This window comes from Acanthaster planci, linkage group LG17 (assembly GCF_054643075.1).
Source record: "Acanthaster planci isolate LZ-2023a linkage group LG17, COTS_SCS, whole genome shotgun sequence".
NCBI classification, from domain to species: Eukaryota; Metazoa; Echinodermata; class Asteroidea; order Valvatida; family Acanthasteridae; genus Acanthaster; species Acanthaster planci.
This window is the reverse complement of record NC_141793.1, coordinates 12,585,669-12,602,569: the sequence shown is the minus strand read 5'-3', so window position 1 is coordinate 12,602,569 and position 16,901 is coordinate 12,585,669. Positions and strand designations below refer to the sequence as shown.

Genomic DNA, 16,901 nt, shown 5'->3' with positions numbered 1-16,901 from the left:
ACAGCACGTCAACCAATTTTGTGAGCGTGCACATGTACACACCTTTCTGAGAAGGAAGAATCCTCACAAAAAAGTTCGAACCCTTAACCTTTGATAAAAAAAAACGTAATAAGACAACTCAGAGGAAAGAACATAACTGAAGCGTTATGTGTTAAAGGGTTTATTTAGGAACACTTTATGACAGGCACACGCCAAATTTACGGCATTAAAGATTATACATTTATTTTATGACAACTTCAGACAAGTCAAAAGTAACTCTTAGCAATTTAACAGAAGCGAACACAATGTATTAACTTTTGCCAAACTCTGAAGTTTGTGAAATGTCATTTTGAGGGTACACTTTCACCCTTCCTTTCTCATGTTGACTCGTTTCAAAGCCTGGGAAAATATCATTAGTACAAGAAGTGGACGACAGTCTTGTTTCCTGCTGCTAAAATCGTACCTTTGAGTGACACAAGTGACTAGACATATACCGATATTTTATCCTAAATGAATGCGGCATGGACAGAAGTTTCTAATATGACACAAAACTGTTCGATAGTTGCAGGTCGTCACTTTATTGAGATACAGACGAAATTTCCAATTACAAAAAGTCAGCACTAAGCAAACTTTCACAGGAATCAATAAACAAACAGTACTTGCCGATTTCATTTTTTTTTTTGGAAGAAGCTATGCGCCCAAAGCTGAAGTACACCCATATACTTGAGGGCTCATGGCGTGCCTCTGTGGCGAGTACCAAAAAAAAAAAACAACCCACGCCCTCTTTTGTTCCGCTCGGAGCAGATACTATTCTAAAATCCATCAGAAAATGTTTCATAAAGAGCTTTTTTCACTTTGTGGGAAAAGAGGTGAATAGCACTGATTTTTAAAAAATCTAACCTGGGGGAAAATCTCACTTCAAGGATTTCCTAGTCAAATTTGTTTATTTTTCTTTTCAATCTTAACTTATAATAACCCTAACAACGGAGCCATTTGTGCCAGGGCATTTGATTCCGAAGAGCAGATTTTTTTTTCAGGCATTTTATTTCCAGAACTTCTTGATGGACATGTTCTTCTCCGAGTCTTTCTGCATCACCTGAGAACGGAAAAAAAAACAAAGACGAAATGGCATTTTTAATATTTCTGTTAACATATCGGTGACAATGAAAACTGGCTTTCTTCTATTCTATCCCTAACGTTGTTCCCCATCCCTACCCCTCCCCCCGTCAACCCGACATGCCCCTCCTTCCCTCTCAAATTAGCAGTAAAAGAGACAAGGACAAAGACGATTCGTATCAAGAACTGGGGATATTACCTTGGCCACTGCCATTTCAAAGTCTTCTTGTGTCACATGTACTCTTCTCTCTCTCAGTGCGTACATGCCGGCTTCTGTGCACACCCCCTAGTTAGTAATAACAATAGAAAAGATATGAAGGCTGCAGATTAACCACAAACACTGTCAATTACTAAGGGGAGGTAAGTTCAAGACACCAAGTTATCCAGGTACGCTGTACTGCTTTACATGAGACAGCATGGAAGAAATGACGAGGGTCTCTCCCTTGCCTTCTTCCCATCCGCCCGTCTTGGTGGGCGTAAGCTAACCCCACCCACCTTGACTTCGGCTCCCGAGGCACCGGGCATGAGCTCGGCGATCTTCCTAAGGTTGATGCCCCGCGTCAGGTTCATCTTCCGGGAGTGGATTTTGAGGATGTCCAGTCGGGCCTCCTCATTGGGGGGTGGGAACTCTATCTTGCGGTCGATGCGGCCAGGGCGGAGCAGGGCGGAGTCCAGAATATCAATACGATTAGTTGCCATGATCACCTGGATCATACAAATGAATATAAATGAAACTGTCAGATATCAGAAAAACAAACTTCACATTTATCTAGGATTTACAGCTTTTAAATATTTCAGAAACATGATGAAAATACCAAATGTCAACACAGTTCATGAGGTTATATGAACAGCCGGAAAATTTTACCAACAATTGAGTGCTTAATATCCTTTTAATACTTACATGGAGCTCCTTTCTGCACAAAAGAAACTAACTGAATCCAGCATTCTCACCTCAAGATTTTTGTACCCTTGAACCAGTCTAGTGGGTTAAGCAATTTCAGCTTCGTGTACTACATGGTACCTAGTAACCATAGCTTTGTACCCATTATAAAGAATAGGTACCCCACTACAAAGCACAGTAAATATATACAAAGTACACAGCATCCATCAACCGGTACCCAGCGAGAGGATTCTGGTGCCCACCTTGATGTTCTTGGTTGCTTCAAATCCATCCAGCTGGTTTAGCAGTTCCAGCATGGTGCGCTGGACCTCGCTGTCACCCCCTGAGCTTCCCTCAATACGCGTTGACCCGATGGAGTCAATCTCGTCCATGAAAATGATGGATGGCGCGTGCTCTCTTTCATAAAGAAAACAAACATTTCCTTGGTTACCATAATGTCACATTAATATCAAATATTGAAAGCCTCTGTTAGCTAGAATCTTTCCCAACTCTCAAACGTTCTTTACAACCTTTAGGTGATGCAAACATAATTAGATGAGGAACGAGTATTTCTGGCAATACCTAGCCATGACGAAGAGTTCCCTGACCATGCGGGATCCCTCGCCGATGAATTTCTGTACCAGCTCAGAGCCTGACACCCGAATGAACGTACACTCAGTGTGATGGGCAACTGCTCTGGCTAGTAAAGTTTTACCTGTGCCAGGGGGTCCATAGAGCAACACTCCCTGCAGAAACATAACAAAAAAGAAGCTCACTTTGTGGAGAATAAAAATCGTTCACTGTTATCAGTCAAGGAAACCTGCAATTCATTCATGAACTCTGGCTCAATCAGAAGGAATCAGAAGCCACTCGCCTTTGGTTGGGCAATGCCAAGAGCATCAAACAATTCGGGATGCTTGACTGGAAGTTCAATGACTTCTTTGATCTCCTTGATCTGTTTGTCCAGACCTCCGACCATCTCGTAGGTAGAGTCTGGTACCTTCTCCACCATCATCAGACTGACCAGGGGATCCACCTGTTGGGTGAGGGAACCAACCGTGGAAATCACTTTTTAAGTACGGCACTGAGATTTTTTTTAAACTCAGGTAGCTGATCCATTTGTGAGCTCAGGAAACCGGAAAAAAAATGTTAACTGATCTCACTTTGCAAAAAGACGGAGGACTCAATTCAAAAGCAGGTCGTTAGCATCAATTTAAATGTACTGGAAGTCATAATTAAGTTTATCTCTGAGAAATGCTTGGTGATTGCAAACCTTGTTTGGCAGTATTTTATGGAGAGTGTGGCTGTCATTGCGCAGTGCTACCCTGCAGTTTGGCTGTACATCATTGATGTCGATGGCTTTATCAATGTCCACCACAAACTTCCCCTCTGGGTGTACCTGGTCAAAAATAAAGCACAAAATTTGAAAAAAAAAGTCAAATTTCGAACTTGCCATCACACTGAAATCCGAACTATGCCTGGATAAACATCTGATCCGGAGACTAACCTTGACAAGGACTTTCTTCTTGTCCATGGCTTTAACTACTTCTCCAACATGAGACCCTTGTTCCTGGAGAAGTTGTAGTTCCTCACGCAACATGCGCACTGTGAAAGCAAGTATTATAAAAATCAGTAACATATGAATCAAACCATTTAATGTTACATTTATAGACAGGCTTTTTGTTTGTTTGTTTGTTGGTGTGTTGGGCTGTTTGCTTTGTTGGGTTGTTGGGCTGTTTGTTTACTTATTTATTTTTTAAAGTGGCATTTTATTTAGAGCTGTTGGCAAAGCTTTTAGCTTCTGCTGGGGTATTCCATCATCAAAACCAAACATAAAACATGAAAAAGAGATAATTATTACACGCTATTAAATCATGACACCTTCCTTCACAGGCTTCTCAAGCCTATTCAAGGACAAAATGCCACATATGGATGCTAGCTGACACCCTGCGCAAAAACTCTATCAGACTAGTCTGAAAATTTCTCAGTGTTTTCTATGGGAATATCTCAATATTTTCATTACTAAACTTTGACCTTTGAGGATATTTTATTGCTTTAAGATCACTAATAGGTCACTGCAGGGACAAGTCAGTGGCATCTGTTTATGTATGGAGTTCTTTCCTTTCTCACCCTTAGCATTGAGTTCATTACGCTGTGCCTCTAATCTCCTCAGGTTCTGGCTTTTCTCTGTGACCACCATCTGCAATTCATCAATCTTTGTCATGTAGTACTTCCGGATTCCTTCTCCCTTTGGTCCATCCCCTTTGGCACCATTGTCAACTTCCATCTGCAATTAAAACAGAGAAAGGTCACTTTGTGCTTGAAAAATGTGAGACATGTTCTTTTTTTGAGCAGTAGAAACGTCACTTCATTGAGTTCATTGAAAACATGAAAATGTATATGGAATTGAGGAAAACTTATTTCTCATTCCATCGTTATAAGTTAAATTCTTAGGTGCTTTCTAAAATGCCTGTTAATTCTACATGATTAATGACGCAATATGTTTATTTGATAAGAAGACAAAAAGCTAAACCAAAAAAAAGTCCAGCCAACAACTCCAAATAAAACAAAATACTGATCACCATGATCACTCATAAAACAAAAGAAAAATTATTAATGCAAAATAATTATAAGAGCTCTAGGCCCAGCAAAAAATGCCTTGCTGGCATGACAGGGGAATAAAATACACAAAATATAAATAAATATATCACGTTATGATATGATGTACGACCATAGAGGTAAGATTAGGAAAAGATGACAAAGCAAAAACAAACGTGCGGCGCGTAAAGCAATGCCAATGGCATGAATGATGATTGGCATGAATAGGAAAATTTTTCATGTCAAAGGGAAAAATATCAACCAGTACGAATCTAGCAATTATTACCTGCATCAAACGACGGGAGGAAATTTGATAAACCCCAGTTACCTTATTTTCTCTCTTAAAAAAGGAATGGATCAATAGCTAAAAAGAAATTGCGATTTTCTTTCTCACCTCCGTAGTCGCCATGTTGTAAGGGAAATGCATTATGGGATTGAAAAAGTAGTCAGTGAGATTATTATTTTGAGGAAGGATGATATGTCAACGCGTACATTTTCTTTTAAGCAGTTAATTAAAGATGAAAAACTAAGAAAGTAAATGCATTGATAAAGTAGTTTCTTTTTAAACAGCAAGTGAACGCTTTGTCAACAATTTAGATATTTGGATAAATTTGCATAGTTAGGGGGTATTTCTGTCTAGACAAAACGCGCATGGCTCAACCACGTTCTCATGTCAACCGACCTCAACTCACAAACTTTCCTTACGTTGTGCATTAAAGTTGTAGGATCTGGGGATAAGGTTGATATGCGCCATCTATGATTTTGTACATGCAGCTAGCTACCTAGAGCTGAGCTGAGGCGCTAGGCACACAGACGGAAGGAAGACGCTTGATTGATTTCAAGAAATAGGCATTTACGAAATGCCACTTTTTACTACTCATGTGTAAACGGAAATGGAGAGCTACGAAGAACAAGTGCTTACAGTCATAACTCATTGCTTTGCATCATAATCAGATAATGATCTATCCCTTGCTTGATCTAGTACAGGAATTTAAATACCGGCAAAGTTCACTCAAATCATGGCAAGAAACCGACCAATGAGCCGATCACGCACCGTGATCTACATAGCATGTGGAATTGTTGCTGGAGCTGTCCTGAGCTTTCTCTGTATACCTCTAGAAACTGGCTGTGGCCTTGACAGTTACGTACATGTGGGGACAAAGAGAAAAACGAGTGCAGTCGACATGATAGATTACGGAACTGACGAGAACGGCAACCAGTTGAATGATGAAGATTTTGAACCGGTGCTGATGACAGCGAATAAGCCAATTGTGAAAAAAGACATTGATCGGCAGCGACTTATTCGAATGCGATACATCTCGTCTGAGCTCCAGATCAAAGAGAAGTTGTTTGTGGGTGTGATGGTCTCACGAGAGGAGATAGATTTGGAGTCGACAACGGTCGGAATCAATAAGACACTCAGCCATTTTGTGAATAAGTTAGTGTTTTTCACCAAGATTAACACAGAGCAATCACCAAATGGTATAACAGTTATTGCATTCCCGGGAGAACAGGTCAACGTTAGGATGTTCCAAATTTGGAAATATATCTACGAGCACCATGGCAGCGACTACGACTGGTTCTTAGTCATCCAAGATGATACGTACATCTATGGCGAGGTCTTCTCAGAGTTCTTGGCCCACATGAGTGTCGGAAGAGACTTGTACATGGGAGTTCCGATTCATGAAGCGGAGATGGATGTCACATTTTGTAGCAGGGATGCAGGTCCGTTAGAAGGAAACTGGGAAAGGGTTCCATACATGGATGTGTACATGGACAGCTCTGAAAAATTCTTACTACTTTCTGTGTGATTGCTTCGATACTTTGGGTGCAGGTCAACTTGGTCTGAAACCAACTCCGCCCGAGTCAATGTGGTCTCAAGTCAACTCCGTTTCAAGTCAACTCGGATTAACATGGCATTATTTATGTTTTCCCTGCTGGCACCAAGCTCTCGGCAACATGTTTACCGGACAACATTAATTGCAGTGTTCACAGCATCACGGTCCAGTCCCTGCTCAAGATCTACCACACAATTTACCATGTTCATTTTTTTAATCACATAGACCGAGTTGACCTGGGACTGAGTTGACTCCAATTCAATATTTTCCTTGCAGATTTGACTCTTTGGGATATGTTATCACTTTCGGATGATCGATACACCACTGTCGAGAAAAATTAGTACGGCCTAATGTCTACATACATGTGTATGGAACTCGTCCTGAAAACTGGACAGGATAATGGAGGGGCGGAGCTTGGTAGCTCTTAGTTAAGGGGGGATTAGGATAGGACTCAATGTGGAGGCTATTGTGTAAACTGGTTCCTGTCCTGTATGTAGTCTTCAGACATCTTACAGACGTCCTCGGAGCGTAGGGACCGGTAGCGAGTAATGAATTGGGTAGAATCCTGCCGAGTGTAAATGAGGAAATGATGCCAACTCAATGCACAAATCAAGCAAGAGCTGATAGAATATTTTGCTTTTTCTTCTTCATTATCAAAAAAACTTCACCATTCACTGTTCATTTATCTAAAATTTAACACAGTAACCACTGATTTGAAATAAGTTGCGGTAAAATATTTATCGATGAAAATCATTGAAAAATGTGTTCCCTTACTGTGATCGATAGATGCGTACCAAGAATAGGTACCTGTGTTTTATTCGCTTCTTGCTGCAGCGTAATTGGTCTGACAAAAATTTAAATATTCGGCATCCAAATCAACAGGACTACATGTAATCACTCACATTATGCCGCAGCCAGCTACCGGTCACTATGTGATAGGGATGGGGGCTAGTCCAGCTATTGTGGTGAAGTGCTTTGCTGTGGGTAAAAGGTCATTTGCACGGACCTCCATATCTGGCCACCACCTTAGACCTTGTATACACAAAGTGTACATGTAACAGCAAGAAGCAAAAGTAATCAGTGTTTTTAAATAAAACTTGAAATATTTCCCTCCAAAATAGTATTTCATCATCAGATTTACTCTTTTGGTAGTTTTAAAGTCATTTTAAGGAAGATAAACGGTGGGATATGGAACTCTTTCTGACAATTTATCATGAAGCATGAATTGAGAACATACATTTGTATTGAAATTTTGAAATTCTTGTTGAGATGGACCCCGAGAGAATCTGTTATTTATGCTACCATTTATCGGTTGTTGAATGTTTCAGGGTACATGCTGTCTAGGAATCTACTTGAAAAGGTTGGACCATATTGGGAGGACTGCATGCGGAAATCCTGGAATAACGTCCCTGATCTTGAGTTTGGACGATGCATTCAGGACCACACCAACACACGGTGTTCCACCAATTATGAGGTGATGAAGTTCATTCAATTCAAAATCAGTTCCATTTCCAAACAGGGCACTATTTCATTGATTTTCTAGGTTCACGGTTTAGCCAAGCATGTTATCTTGCATATTAAAATCTCAGCTGACAACACTCAATAAGTTATAAATGCCGTGTATCGCATTTTTATTGTCCCCAAACAGATCCATGCTTAAGTTCCTTCAAATTGATTCTGACCTCTGTTATTTTGTGTTGTAGGGCTCAACGTTTTACGCCTATGATTTTCAAGACAAGGTTTTGACAGACAAGGAGAAAAATGATGTTGATTTCCAGAAGGCCTTAACAATTTACCACGTGATGGACACACGCACCATGTACAAGCTACACAAGTACTTCTCGGAGCAATCGCTGAGTCAAACGCTGAAGCAGATCTCAGACCTCCAGCAAAACATCGAAGAAATCAGTGAGTTTGCACCAGGGGGGAAGGCCAAAGTTACCTGGCCGGTGGGATTAAAAAGTCCTTACAAACCGGCATCACGATTTGATGTCATGGCATGGGAGTACTTCTCAATGACGCACATTTATGGATTGGATGATTCAGAACCCAAATCTCCCCTGATTGGCGCAAACAAGCAGGACATCGACGAGATCCTCACCACAACCATGGCACGCTTGAATGAGCTCCATGGGAATATCTACATGCTTGGCAGGCTGCTGAATGGATACCGGCGATTCGATCCCAATCGTGGGATGGAGTACACCCTTGATATGGAGCTCAAGCTCCACGGCGACAAGCGAGAAGTCCTGAAGCGAGTCCACCTCCTCAGACCCCTCAACAAAGCAGAGATAGTCTTCATGCCCTACGTCACTGAATACACCCAGGTGACCATCATTGTACCCGTTGTGTCTGGCAGCCAAGAACACGTCCGAACCTTCTTGGACAATTACGCCCGAACCTGTCTAGAGACCCGGGACAAATCGGCCGTCATGCTGATTTTTATTTATACGCCGACAGAGGCACTGTCAATGGCTTCTGAGGATATCTACAGTGTGAATAAGGGCTACGTTTCCTACCTGGAGCGCAAGTACCCCGGCTCACATCTGTCCTGGATAAGTGTGAAGACCAGCTTACCCTCTCCCATCGCCATCATGGATGTGGTCTCCAAGAAGTTTGCCTCAGACACTCTCTTCCTTTTCACTAACGCCTACATGGAGCTTGTCGCTGAGTTCCTCAACCGTGTCCGCATGAACACCATCGCCGGTTGGCAGGTGTTTTTCCCCATCCCCTTTTCTCAGTACGACCCCAAGATCATCTACACCGACTCACCCAACCCAAACCGCATTGACATTTCCAAAACCGCCGGACACTTTGACACGTACCTCTTTGAGCACGCCAGCTTTTACAACTCGGACTACATGAACGCCAGGAAACTGTGGGATGAGAAACACCCAGGAAGTGAAACAGACCACATCCAGTCAGATCTGGACCTCTTTGAGATGTTCCTTAGCACGAAACTGCATACCTTCCGAGCTGTAGACCCAGCCCTGAAGCTGCACTACCATCTACGGATCTGCCAACCCTCCCTAAAGGAGGAACAGTACCAGAGATGTTTGGAGGGGCGGGCGGAGGGACTTGCTTCCAAATCGCAGCTGGCGATGCTGGTCCTCGAACAGCAGCAAAAGCTAGCCACTGAGAAAGTAAATACTTGAAGCAAACTCAGATTGGCTTTGCTAGTTCAGGTTGCTTGAATTTACATTCATGGTCATCATGCCTTGGTCTCTGAGTCCTTGCAAATGCGTGGCTAGTGAGCAATTTCAGAAGAGAGTTTAACAAGTTGAAGATGTTCTTACAATGTGTGCTTAAAAGAAAAACGTCCTGTCTCATTTAAAAAAGCAATGCATTGTGGTGCTGCACCATTTACATGAATTTTATAGGTCAGCACCAGTTGAAGCAGGGTTATGATATTAACATTAATAAGCATATTTACATATCAGGAAATGGATCAGCTGTTGATGATCCATGAATACACTTTTAATATTGGTCACAAATGCAGTTTTAATGAATACACTTTTAATATTGGTCATAAGTTGAGGCACTATAAATGTGAAATCTTGACTCAAAGTATTTTTCCGTTGAGCGAGGCTGAATCGTTTAAGAATACCTTAATACCAGAGACCAGAAACGCCCCATGTATTTTACTGTGTTAAAAAATATAACAGTTTTAAACACCGACAAGAAATAAATCATGAATATCCTTGAATGCTGCATAAATAGAGGCCACACTTTGCTAACAGCTAGAATAGATTTATTTCTCTTATTCAGTCGTGTGTACAGATTTTCAAGATATAAATACATGTACATGTAATTCCAATTTGCATAAGACAATAATTCAATTACTAATTAATAATTCACTCAATAATTGAGAGATATTGATCTTTAAGAAGACCCATTTTTTTTATAAACGTAGTGTGTTTTAGTTGATCATTGCTGATAGTAAAAGTTTGTACCTAAAAATTTTGCAGGAATGAAGATTGACATTACAGGAAAGAGTCAATTTCAACAGCTTGCTATGCAAATATACAAATATTAACATGCCAAGGATCTGTCGAACTTTATATGTACAGCTTACTTCAGTTCATAGTTTTGACGTATCCAAACAAATTCTTTGTTCTTTATTTTATGGTTATCACAGTCCAAATGATGTATTTATTTTTAAAGCATGTACTTGAGAAAAGAGCAGGGTATATTGTTCCATTGAGGAATTTTCTAGCAAAATACTTAACTAAATAACATGAGAATTTGCTCATACACATCAAGCAAATGTACACAGCACATTTAGCACGTACTCCAGCAATATTACTGCACATGTATCTCAAAAGTTTCAAGGATTTTTAGTTCATGCTTATTTTTTAATATTCCATTTGTTGAAAAGAATAAATAACTTATTCACTTGAACCACATGTTTATTCATTTTTTTTCAGATGTAGTTTTAGAGTCTGAGTTGAGGTGTTGACCATCACACTTTTTCTCCATTGAAACTTGATTTGAAGGCTGTTAAACAGATTTTTTTTCTGGACTGCCACACTGTCCAATCAATTGATGTTGGCCACCTTAGGCTCAGCACTGTATAAGTGCTTTTTGTACAATATCTGCTGTCTATAGACTTTCAATAATAACACTTGTGGTTGTGTCAGTCAGTGATGGAATTTGACAATTTTGTAAAAACATTGATCGGGGGGGGGGAATATTCCTAATGATTTTCTTATCAGACGTGGATGCTCAGGATGCAGAGTACAGACCCTCGAAGAATGTCGTCAGTTAGGTTAGCATTCCTAGTGGTGGGTTACAGTTGTCGAGTGTGATTTTTTTTAGAGAGTTTTGAAAATTCTGGGTGCAGTCGGCCTAAAATTCAAGAAGTCATCTGTGATTCCTCTCCCATCTCATGACATCACATGAGGGCGCTTATCAAAATACACAGTTCACTGGTACGCGGCTACCTCTTGATGTTATTGTTTATGTATTTTGCCGGCCGTTATCGTACACCATGTACAGTGATTGCGGGCGCGGCCATTTCGATTTCAAAGGTGTCAAAAACAACAGAGAAAAGCAACGGAATGGAAGAGATTCCAACACCAGAAATATCTGCCACAGGTGACAGTGGGTTCTCTTTAAAGAACCAGAAGAGGTGAGGGAGGAATATTGCTGTTAAAGATTTCAGCTTGATAACTAGCTTTGGGTAGAACTAGAATTTCTATTCAGTATCATCATGTCCAATAACTGTTTCGGTCTCTGCTTTTTTGTTGCGCCTTGGCTGTTGTTACGGCAGCCGTAACGCATCTCCCATTTTCTATAGTTACGGCACTGCAACTGCGCAAGCGCGGATTCGAACTCGTACTCACCATGGAGGAAGGAACACACTCCTCCATGTACTCACACACACACCAGTGGTTCCAAACCTTCCACCTTGACCACTCGGCCACAAGCGTTCAGCGATCCAGGTAATTTTAAAATATATAAACTGTCGTGATGATCAGGTAGGCGTACGTCATCGCACTTGTGCACTTCAGTGCTGTAATGATAGAAAATGGGAGATGCATTACGGCTGCCGTAACGATAGCCACTTCGTTTTTGTTGAATTCAGTTCATTTGCCAGTAACGTTTCTAGGCCATGTACATGTTGGTCATGTAGGACAAACGTTATATGATGGGATGGACATATGACGTGACCGAAATGTCCACAAACATTGAGGTAGATATGTTGATGGCAAACCAAGAAAGTCGTGTCAAATGAGCAGGAATCTACATCATGCCTGTCATGATGAACATGGTGATGATCTAGTCTGTTCAGTTATAACGGTGCAGTATTCCAGTGGGGGTATACCGTCACCACAGGTTCGTATGGCAATTGCGATATGGGGAATGAGAGACACTGAGAGACATCAGCGGGGGCTCAATAATTACAATCAACAACAATCACATTATTTCATTCCAGTGTGTAATCAATTCACAGGAGCCATCTTGACAAGCCATGAGACTTGCCTTCCCATAATGTATTTCTACATAATCAGACTGATACATTGTCCCGTTACATAGTCATCTATTCCTGTTTTGTGTCAGAGTTTTGTTAGAGCTGAAGGACCATGCTAACATTCTTCCTAAGAAAGTCAAGACGGAAGATGACTCACAGGATGATGACCAGCCACATTACCTCAAGATAGAATGTCAGCAAGTTGTGGTAAATACTTAATTTGTCTTGGAGCCAAAATATAATCATTCTTAATCTTTAATTCACCTAATTGTTTTGTCGATAAATGCACACCCAAATGTCTTGTGACCATAGTATCATAGGCATCACATTATTTTGTGTGCATCATGGTGTGTGCTGGATGTTGGGTTTGAGAAATTAATTGGATTCCTTTTGTCAGCTGGTTAATTAGCTGTTTTAGTTGCCCTGGTAATATTGATGTTTTTTGCAATTGTCTTTCTTTTTCATGACAGGATGAATTTAAGAAGTTGAAGTTTGCCTTTGTCCATCTTCAGGCGCACATTAAGCTGCTGGACTACTTGGAGAATGTTCCGAAGGACCGGTGGCCCTCTGTGGCATCTTGTGGTGAGATGGAGATTGGAGAAGAACACCCTGAAAACTCTCTGCCCCTAATGCTCTGGGGTTCGTCGTCCACGAGGACGACAAGCCCCACAGTTCTAGGGGTAGGAAACCATCCACATCGTTTGGTTGCTTTGATTTCTAAAATCAGACTTCATAAACTTACACACTCATCATGTTCACTCATTTTACAACTTGATACAGCTTTTTTTTTCAAAATGAACTTGTTTTCCAGACGAGGAATCTAAAAAGATCCGTCGACAGCTCAAGGAAGCGAAGGCAAAGACAGAAGATCTTGAAGAACATATTCAGGACTTGATGAAGTCCGTGCAGAATTGTGAGCTGCAAGAAAAATGGTTACCTACACTAGATGTTAGTTGTAGAACGATTGTGTAGTGAGTCATAGGCTACCATGCACTGATACTATTTTGCCAAAGACTTCTTGAGCCGTGTCCAAATGACTTGGCTACAGCTTGAAAATAATGCACGTGTCCATAGAAAATGCAGAAAGCTAGTAGCCTCATATTTTTTGGTACTTCTAAAGGTCAGGAAACATTAAACGCCAAGCTGGTATCGTTTGAGAAGATGATCAAGGAGACCGAAGATAGGGCAGTTGAGGTTGAGCAACTTGTGAGAACGAGAAGTGGTGCATTGGCAGAGCTTGAAGGCAGCGGGGTGACACTAGAGAACTTCCAAGCTGAGTACACCAAACAGGTCAGATGTAGGAGGGTATAGGCTGCAGTCTAAAAACATTATTATTCTACTGGACAGTTTCCATTGCGTGCAAAACTTAGGACTCTTGAGAAAGTCCTTTTCAAATAAATATGAAATCTGCAATACCCCTTTGAAATCTGTTCAGAGGTTTTTTCTTCACTTTTGTGCTAATCTTCAGTTTTATTTTGTGAGTATGCATTTGATAATATTTATACATCTGGAGGAAACTTTACAAACCTCAGGAACAAATGTTTGAAATTGTTATTTTGGTGCGTGGTGGAAAACCTGAGAAGAAATAATAATGATAATAATTGACATTTACAAAGCGCCCAATCCATCAAGCTGCTCCCAGGCGCTGTACACCAGTACAAGTATAAATAAAGAAATACATAATTAAATGAATGAATAAATAAATAAGAAATAAATAAAACCTACATGTACCGCAGTTAAAATCAATACTAAGAAACTAAAGAAAGGCTCTGGAAATCAAGCTGTACATTGAATGGGAGGTTAATTTATGTCTAACTGATGAGATGCATTTCACCCAGGATGAGGGCCTTAAAGCAGCAAAAGACTTCTTGGCACACTGTCAGCCAGTGGTGAGACATATGAAAGAGGGTACAGAAAACCTGCACAAAGAGAAGGAGTCACTGATGGAAGACACCAAGGCAGTCATGGAGACAGTGTCAGAATATAGGGCCGAGAAAGAGAGCAGGGAACAGCAGCTTGTCGACAAGATGAAATGGTGAGTGGTTTGGGTTACTGTCTAAATGCTGTACTGTCAGTTGTTAAAATTTGATCACCAACACTGAAGTCCCCAGATTAGCTCTGTGTTTGCTTAATTTTGTGATGAGGCAGAAGCCCTGATCATGAGTTGGGGAAGCGAAGTTAAGAAAAAAAGCCTTTTTCAACCATGGCTTCCAGGTGTGAATCAGCATCTAAAATGTTGAAGCAGCTGACGGGGGTATCTGAGCGATCTCTTGACGAGAACTGCTGGACCCTGGAGCTCTCGACTGATGACAGTTACCTAGGCAACAAGGAGAGTATGACGGCTTTGCTAGCCTTACACTTCAAGGAAGCCAAGAACCCTTGGTCATCCAGGCAGCTCGAAGCTGCCAAGGTAAGGTATCATGGTTTTTGTTCAAGTTTTATGAAACTTTTGGAATAGTCTAAGAAAAAATTTGACATTTCACCATTTTATTCCTCATCCATGTGACCAGATTGACATCGATACACTTGATATATCGGACCTTGTAGAGGAGGCTGTCAGGAGAAACGATGCGGTCTTTCTGGTCTCATCAGTGATGAAAAGACTAAAAACCCACGCCCCCCTCTACATGGAAGTGGAACTCCTCCGGCATCAGTGAGTTTATTAGAAGAACCCATCAATTTTAGGGGAATTTTGAAAGTACAGGTGCAGCAAAAGGGAGTTAAAAAAAAGAAGAAAATTCCAGGTCTTGAACATTTTATTCAAAGCGTTTTTGCAATTTTGATCTTGCCCTGAGTTATATTCATCCTTTTTCAAACTTCATGTGAATTTACTGGCAAAACAAGAGTAATTTTAATGGCAAACTTTACATTTCTCCAATTTCGTCGTAATTTTTCTTACTTTGGGACTTGAGTTGAAAACGGCACATTAAAAAAGTGGTTGGTGTGTTGAAATTTGAATACCGGGAGCATTGTAATGATGCAACATCCTCCTCGGCAACAAGATTTCTAAGAAATCCATTTTCACTCTCTGTTTGCTTCCAGGTACGCCATAGACTGGGTGTCGGAAGAGGGCATACTACGCGTTATATTTGGTGACAGTGCCCAGATTGTTTGCACCTTGTCCTTAACTACCGGACCTCAGGGGAGAACTATGGTCCAGTTGAAATCGCTTGAAGGGGTGAAACAGCACCCACCCATTCAAGAATTGAAGGTCGGTGAATATACTCAATATCTCTCAATTTGTTATTCCTTCGTGTACGTGTCCTTAAACTTGTACAGTTATACGTAATCCGATTTCCAGATAAATCATCAACATGAATACACGTTAGGCATTGAAATGCTCTGTTTATATTCACTCCTAGGCTGCTGGTTGTTTGTCTTGTGACTGTCAGACCAGTTTCACCTTTTGTCCATTTCAACCCATCAGTTGTGGCTAATATGTCCTTACCATTGTTGATTTTTTTGGGTGTGTTTGTCAGTTGTGGCCAATTTCAGAGTTCTAGGTTGGCTTTTCAAAACTTTGTCCACTTGTTTTTAAATAATGTGTTTATTTTTGTCACTTACAGCCCTCTTGTGAAGAGCCAAAGATTTCTGACTGGTTGGAGTTCCTTAAAGATGCCACCCAAGACATGTAGCTGTTAGCCTGACCGACCAAAACATTATTTGAACCCATTGACTCTTTTGTGAAACTACTGAGGGCGCTATTTGGCTTTCTGACAAGAGCTGAGCTTGGGCCCTTCGTTTGATGACCACATTAAAACTGTTTTATACATGTACTTGTTAAAAGTCAAGTACAGCAAACTAACACATACTGCACTGTATTTGTGAATGATTTCTGGTTGCATGTCCTCGATCGGTAGGGGGGATAAAGGTTTGTTTAATCATGGTTTTTTTATAAACACCATTGAAAGAACACAGTACATGTAACAATGATGCTTTGTTGAGTGCTTAGCTAATTTGCCTGACCTAAATTTGTCATTACTATGTATGACGTTTTCTGTAAACAGTTTCGTGTTTTGGTTTTCTTTTTTGAGAATAAAAATAATCACTGATAGACTTGTCATTTGTATGCATCTTTTTGCCATCCTCGAGGATCTTTCAAACTCCAATAAACATGGCTTGGAGGGGGTATTTCGAAACGAACTTAATTGCCACAGGGTCAGAAATATTTTAGAGAAAATAAAACAATTTCCTCCCGTGGTTTATTGGAAATGAGTGTTGTTTGTGCCTTGAAATGCAGTTACCTAAGAAATTAGTAAAAAAAAAGTTTTTTAATCAGGAATTTACTGATACGTTTAGTCATGTACATGTAATTCCTTTATCCAAAAGAGTAAAAAACAAAAATTTGGGGGGAAAAAAACTCTTGCCCCGTGTGAGGCTCGAACTCACGACCTTCAGATTATGAGACTGACGCGCTGCCGACTGCGCCAACGAGGCAGTTGCTAATGTAGGGAAATCCAAATGAGTTATAGATTGCACAAATTCTTGCGTCACTTGACGCGTGCGCAGTATTTGT

The 16,901-nt window shown here is 40.7% G+C and overlaps 3 protein-coding genes and 1 non-coding gene across 5 annotated transcripts; 2 read left to right on the top strand and 2 right to left on the bottom strand.

Moving 5' to 3' along the window:
• Positions 1–144: 144 nt before the first annotated feature.
• On the bottom strand, positions 145–5,122 carry LOC110973424 (26S proteasome regulatory subunit 8). The gene is made up of 10 exons (XM_022224264.2): positions 4,968–5,122; positions 4,106–4,262; positions 3,483–3,580; positions 3,249–3,374; positions 2,850–3,011; positions 2,558–2,721; positions 2,239–2,392; positions 1,591–1,800; positions 1,295–1,381; positions 145–1,075 (listed from the first exon to the last, which is right to left on the bottom strand). The coding sequence occupies exons 1-10, from the start codon at positions 4,998–5,000 to the stop codon at positions 1,022–1,024; spliced, it is 1,245 nt and encodes a 414-aa protein (XP_022079956.1). The 5' UTR covers positions 5,001–5,122; the 3' UTR covers positions 145–1,021.
• A 197-nt stretch (positions 5,123–5,319) lies between these two features.
• On the top strand, positions 5,320–10,812 carry LOC110973423 (chondroitin polymerizing factor 2, non-catalytic subunit-like). The gene is made up of 3 exons (XM_022224263.2): positions 5,320–6,298; positions 7,740–7,885; positions 8,115–10,812. Exons 1-3 carry the CDS (start codon positions 5,593–5,595, stop codon positions 9,564–9,566), a joined length of 2,304 nt encoding a protein of 767 aa, XP_022079955.2. The 5' UTR covers positions 5,320–5,592; the 3' UTR covers positions 9,567–10,812.
• Positions 10,813–11,380: 568 nt separating this feature from the next.
• Positions 11,381–16,439, top strand: LOC110973478 (uncharacterized). Of its 2 annotated transcripts, none has more exons than XM_087148056.1 (10): positions 11,381–11,542; positions 12,475–12,592; positions 12,856–12,967; positions 13,197–13,298; positions 13,506–13,675; positions 14,224–14,420; positions 14,600–14,795; positions 14,896–15,038; positions 15,428–15,596; positions 15,952–16,439. In XM_087148056.1, exons 1-10 carry the CDS (start codon positions 11,472–11,474, stop codon positions 16,018–16,020), a joined length of 1,347 nt encoding a protein of 448 aa, XP_087004182.1. In that variant the 5' UTR covers positions 11,381–11,471; the 3' UTR covers positions 16,021–16,439. The 2 variants fall into 2 exon arrangements, with proteins under 2 accessions (XP_087004182.1, XP_087004183.1); XM_087148057.1 differs by lacking the exon at positions 11,381–11,542 and adding an exon at positions 11,743–11,855.
• A 310-nt stretch (positions 16,440–16,749) lies between these two features.
• Positions 16,750–16,822, bottom strand: Trnam-cau (transfer RNA methionine (anticodon CAU)). Its single transcript has one exon. It is a non-coding gene; the product is annotated as a tRNA-Met (tRNA).
• Between the last annotated feature and the right edge of the window lie 79 nt (positions 16,823–16,901).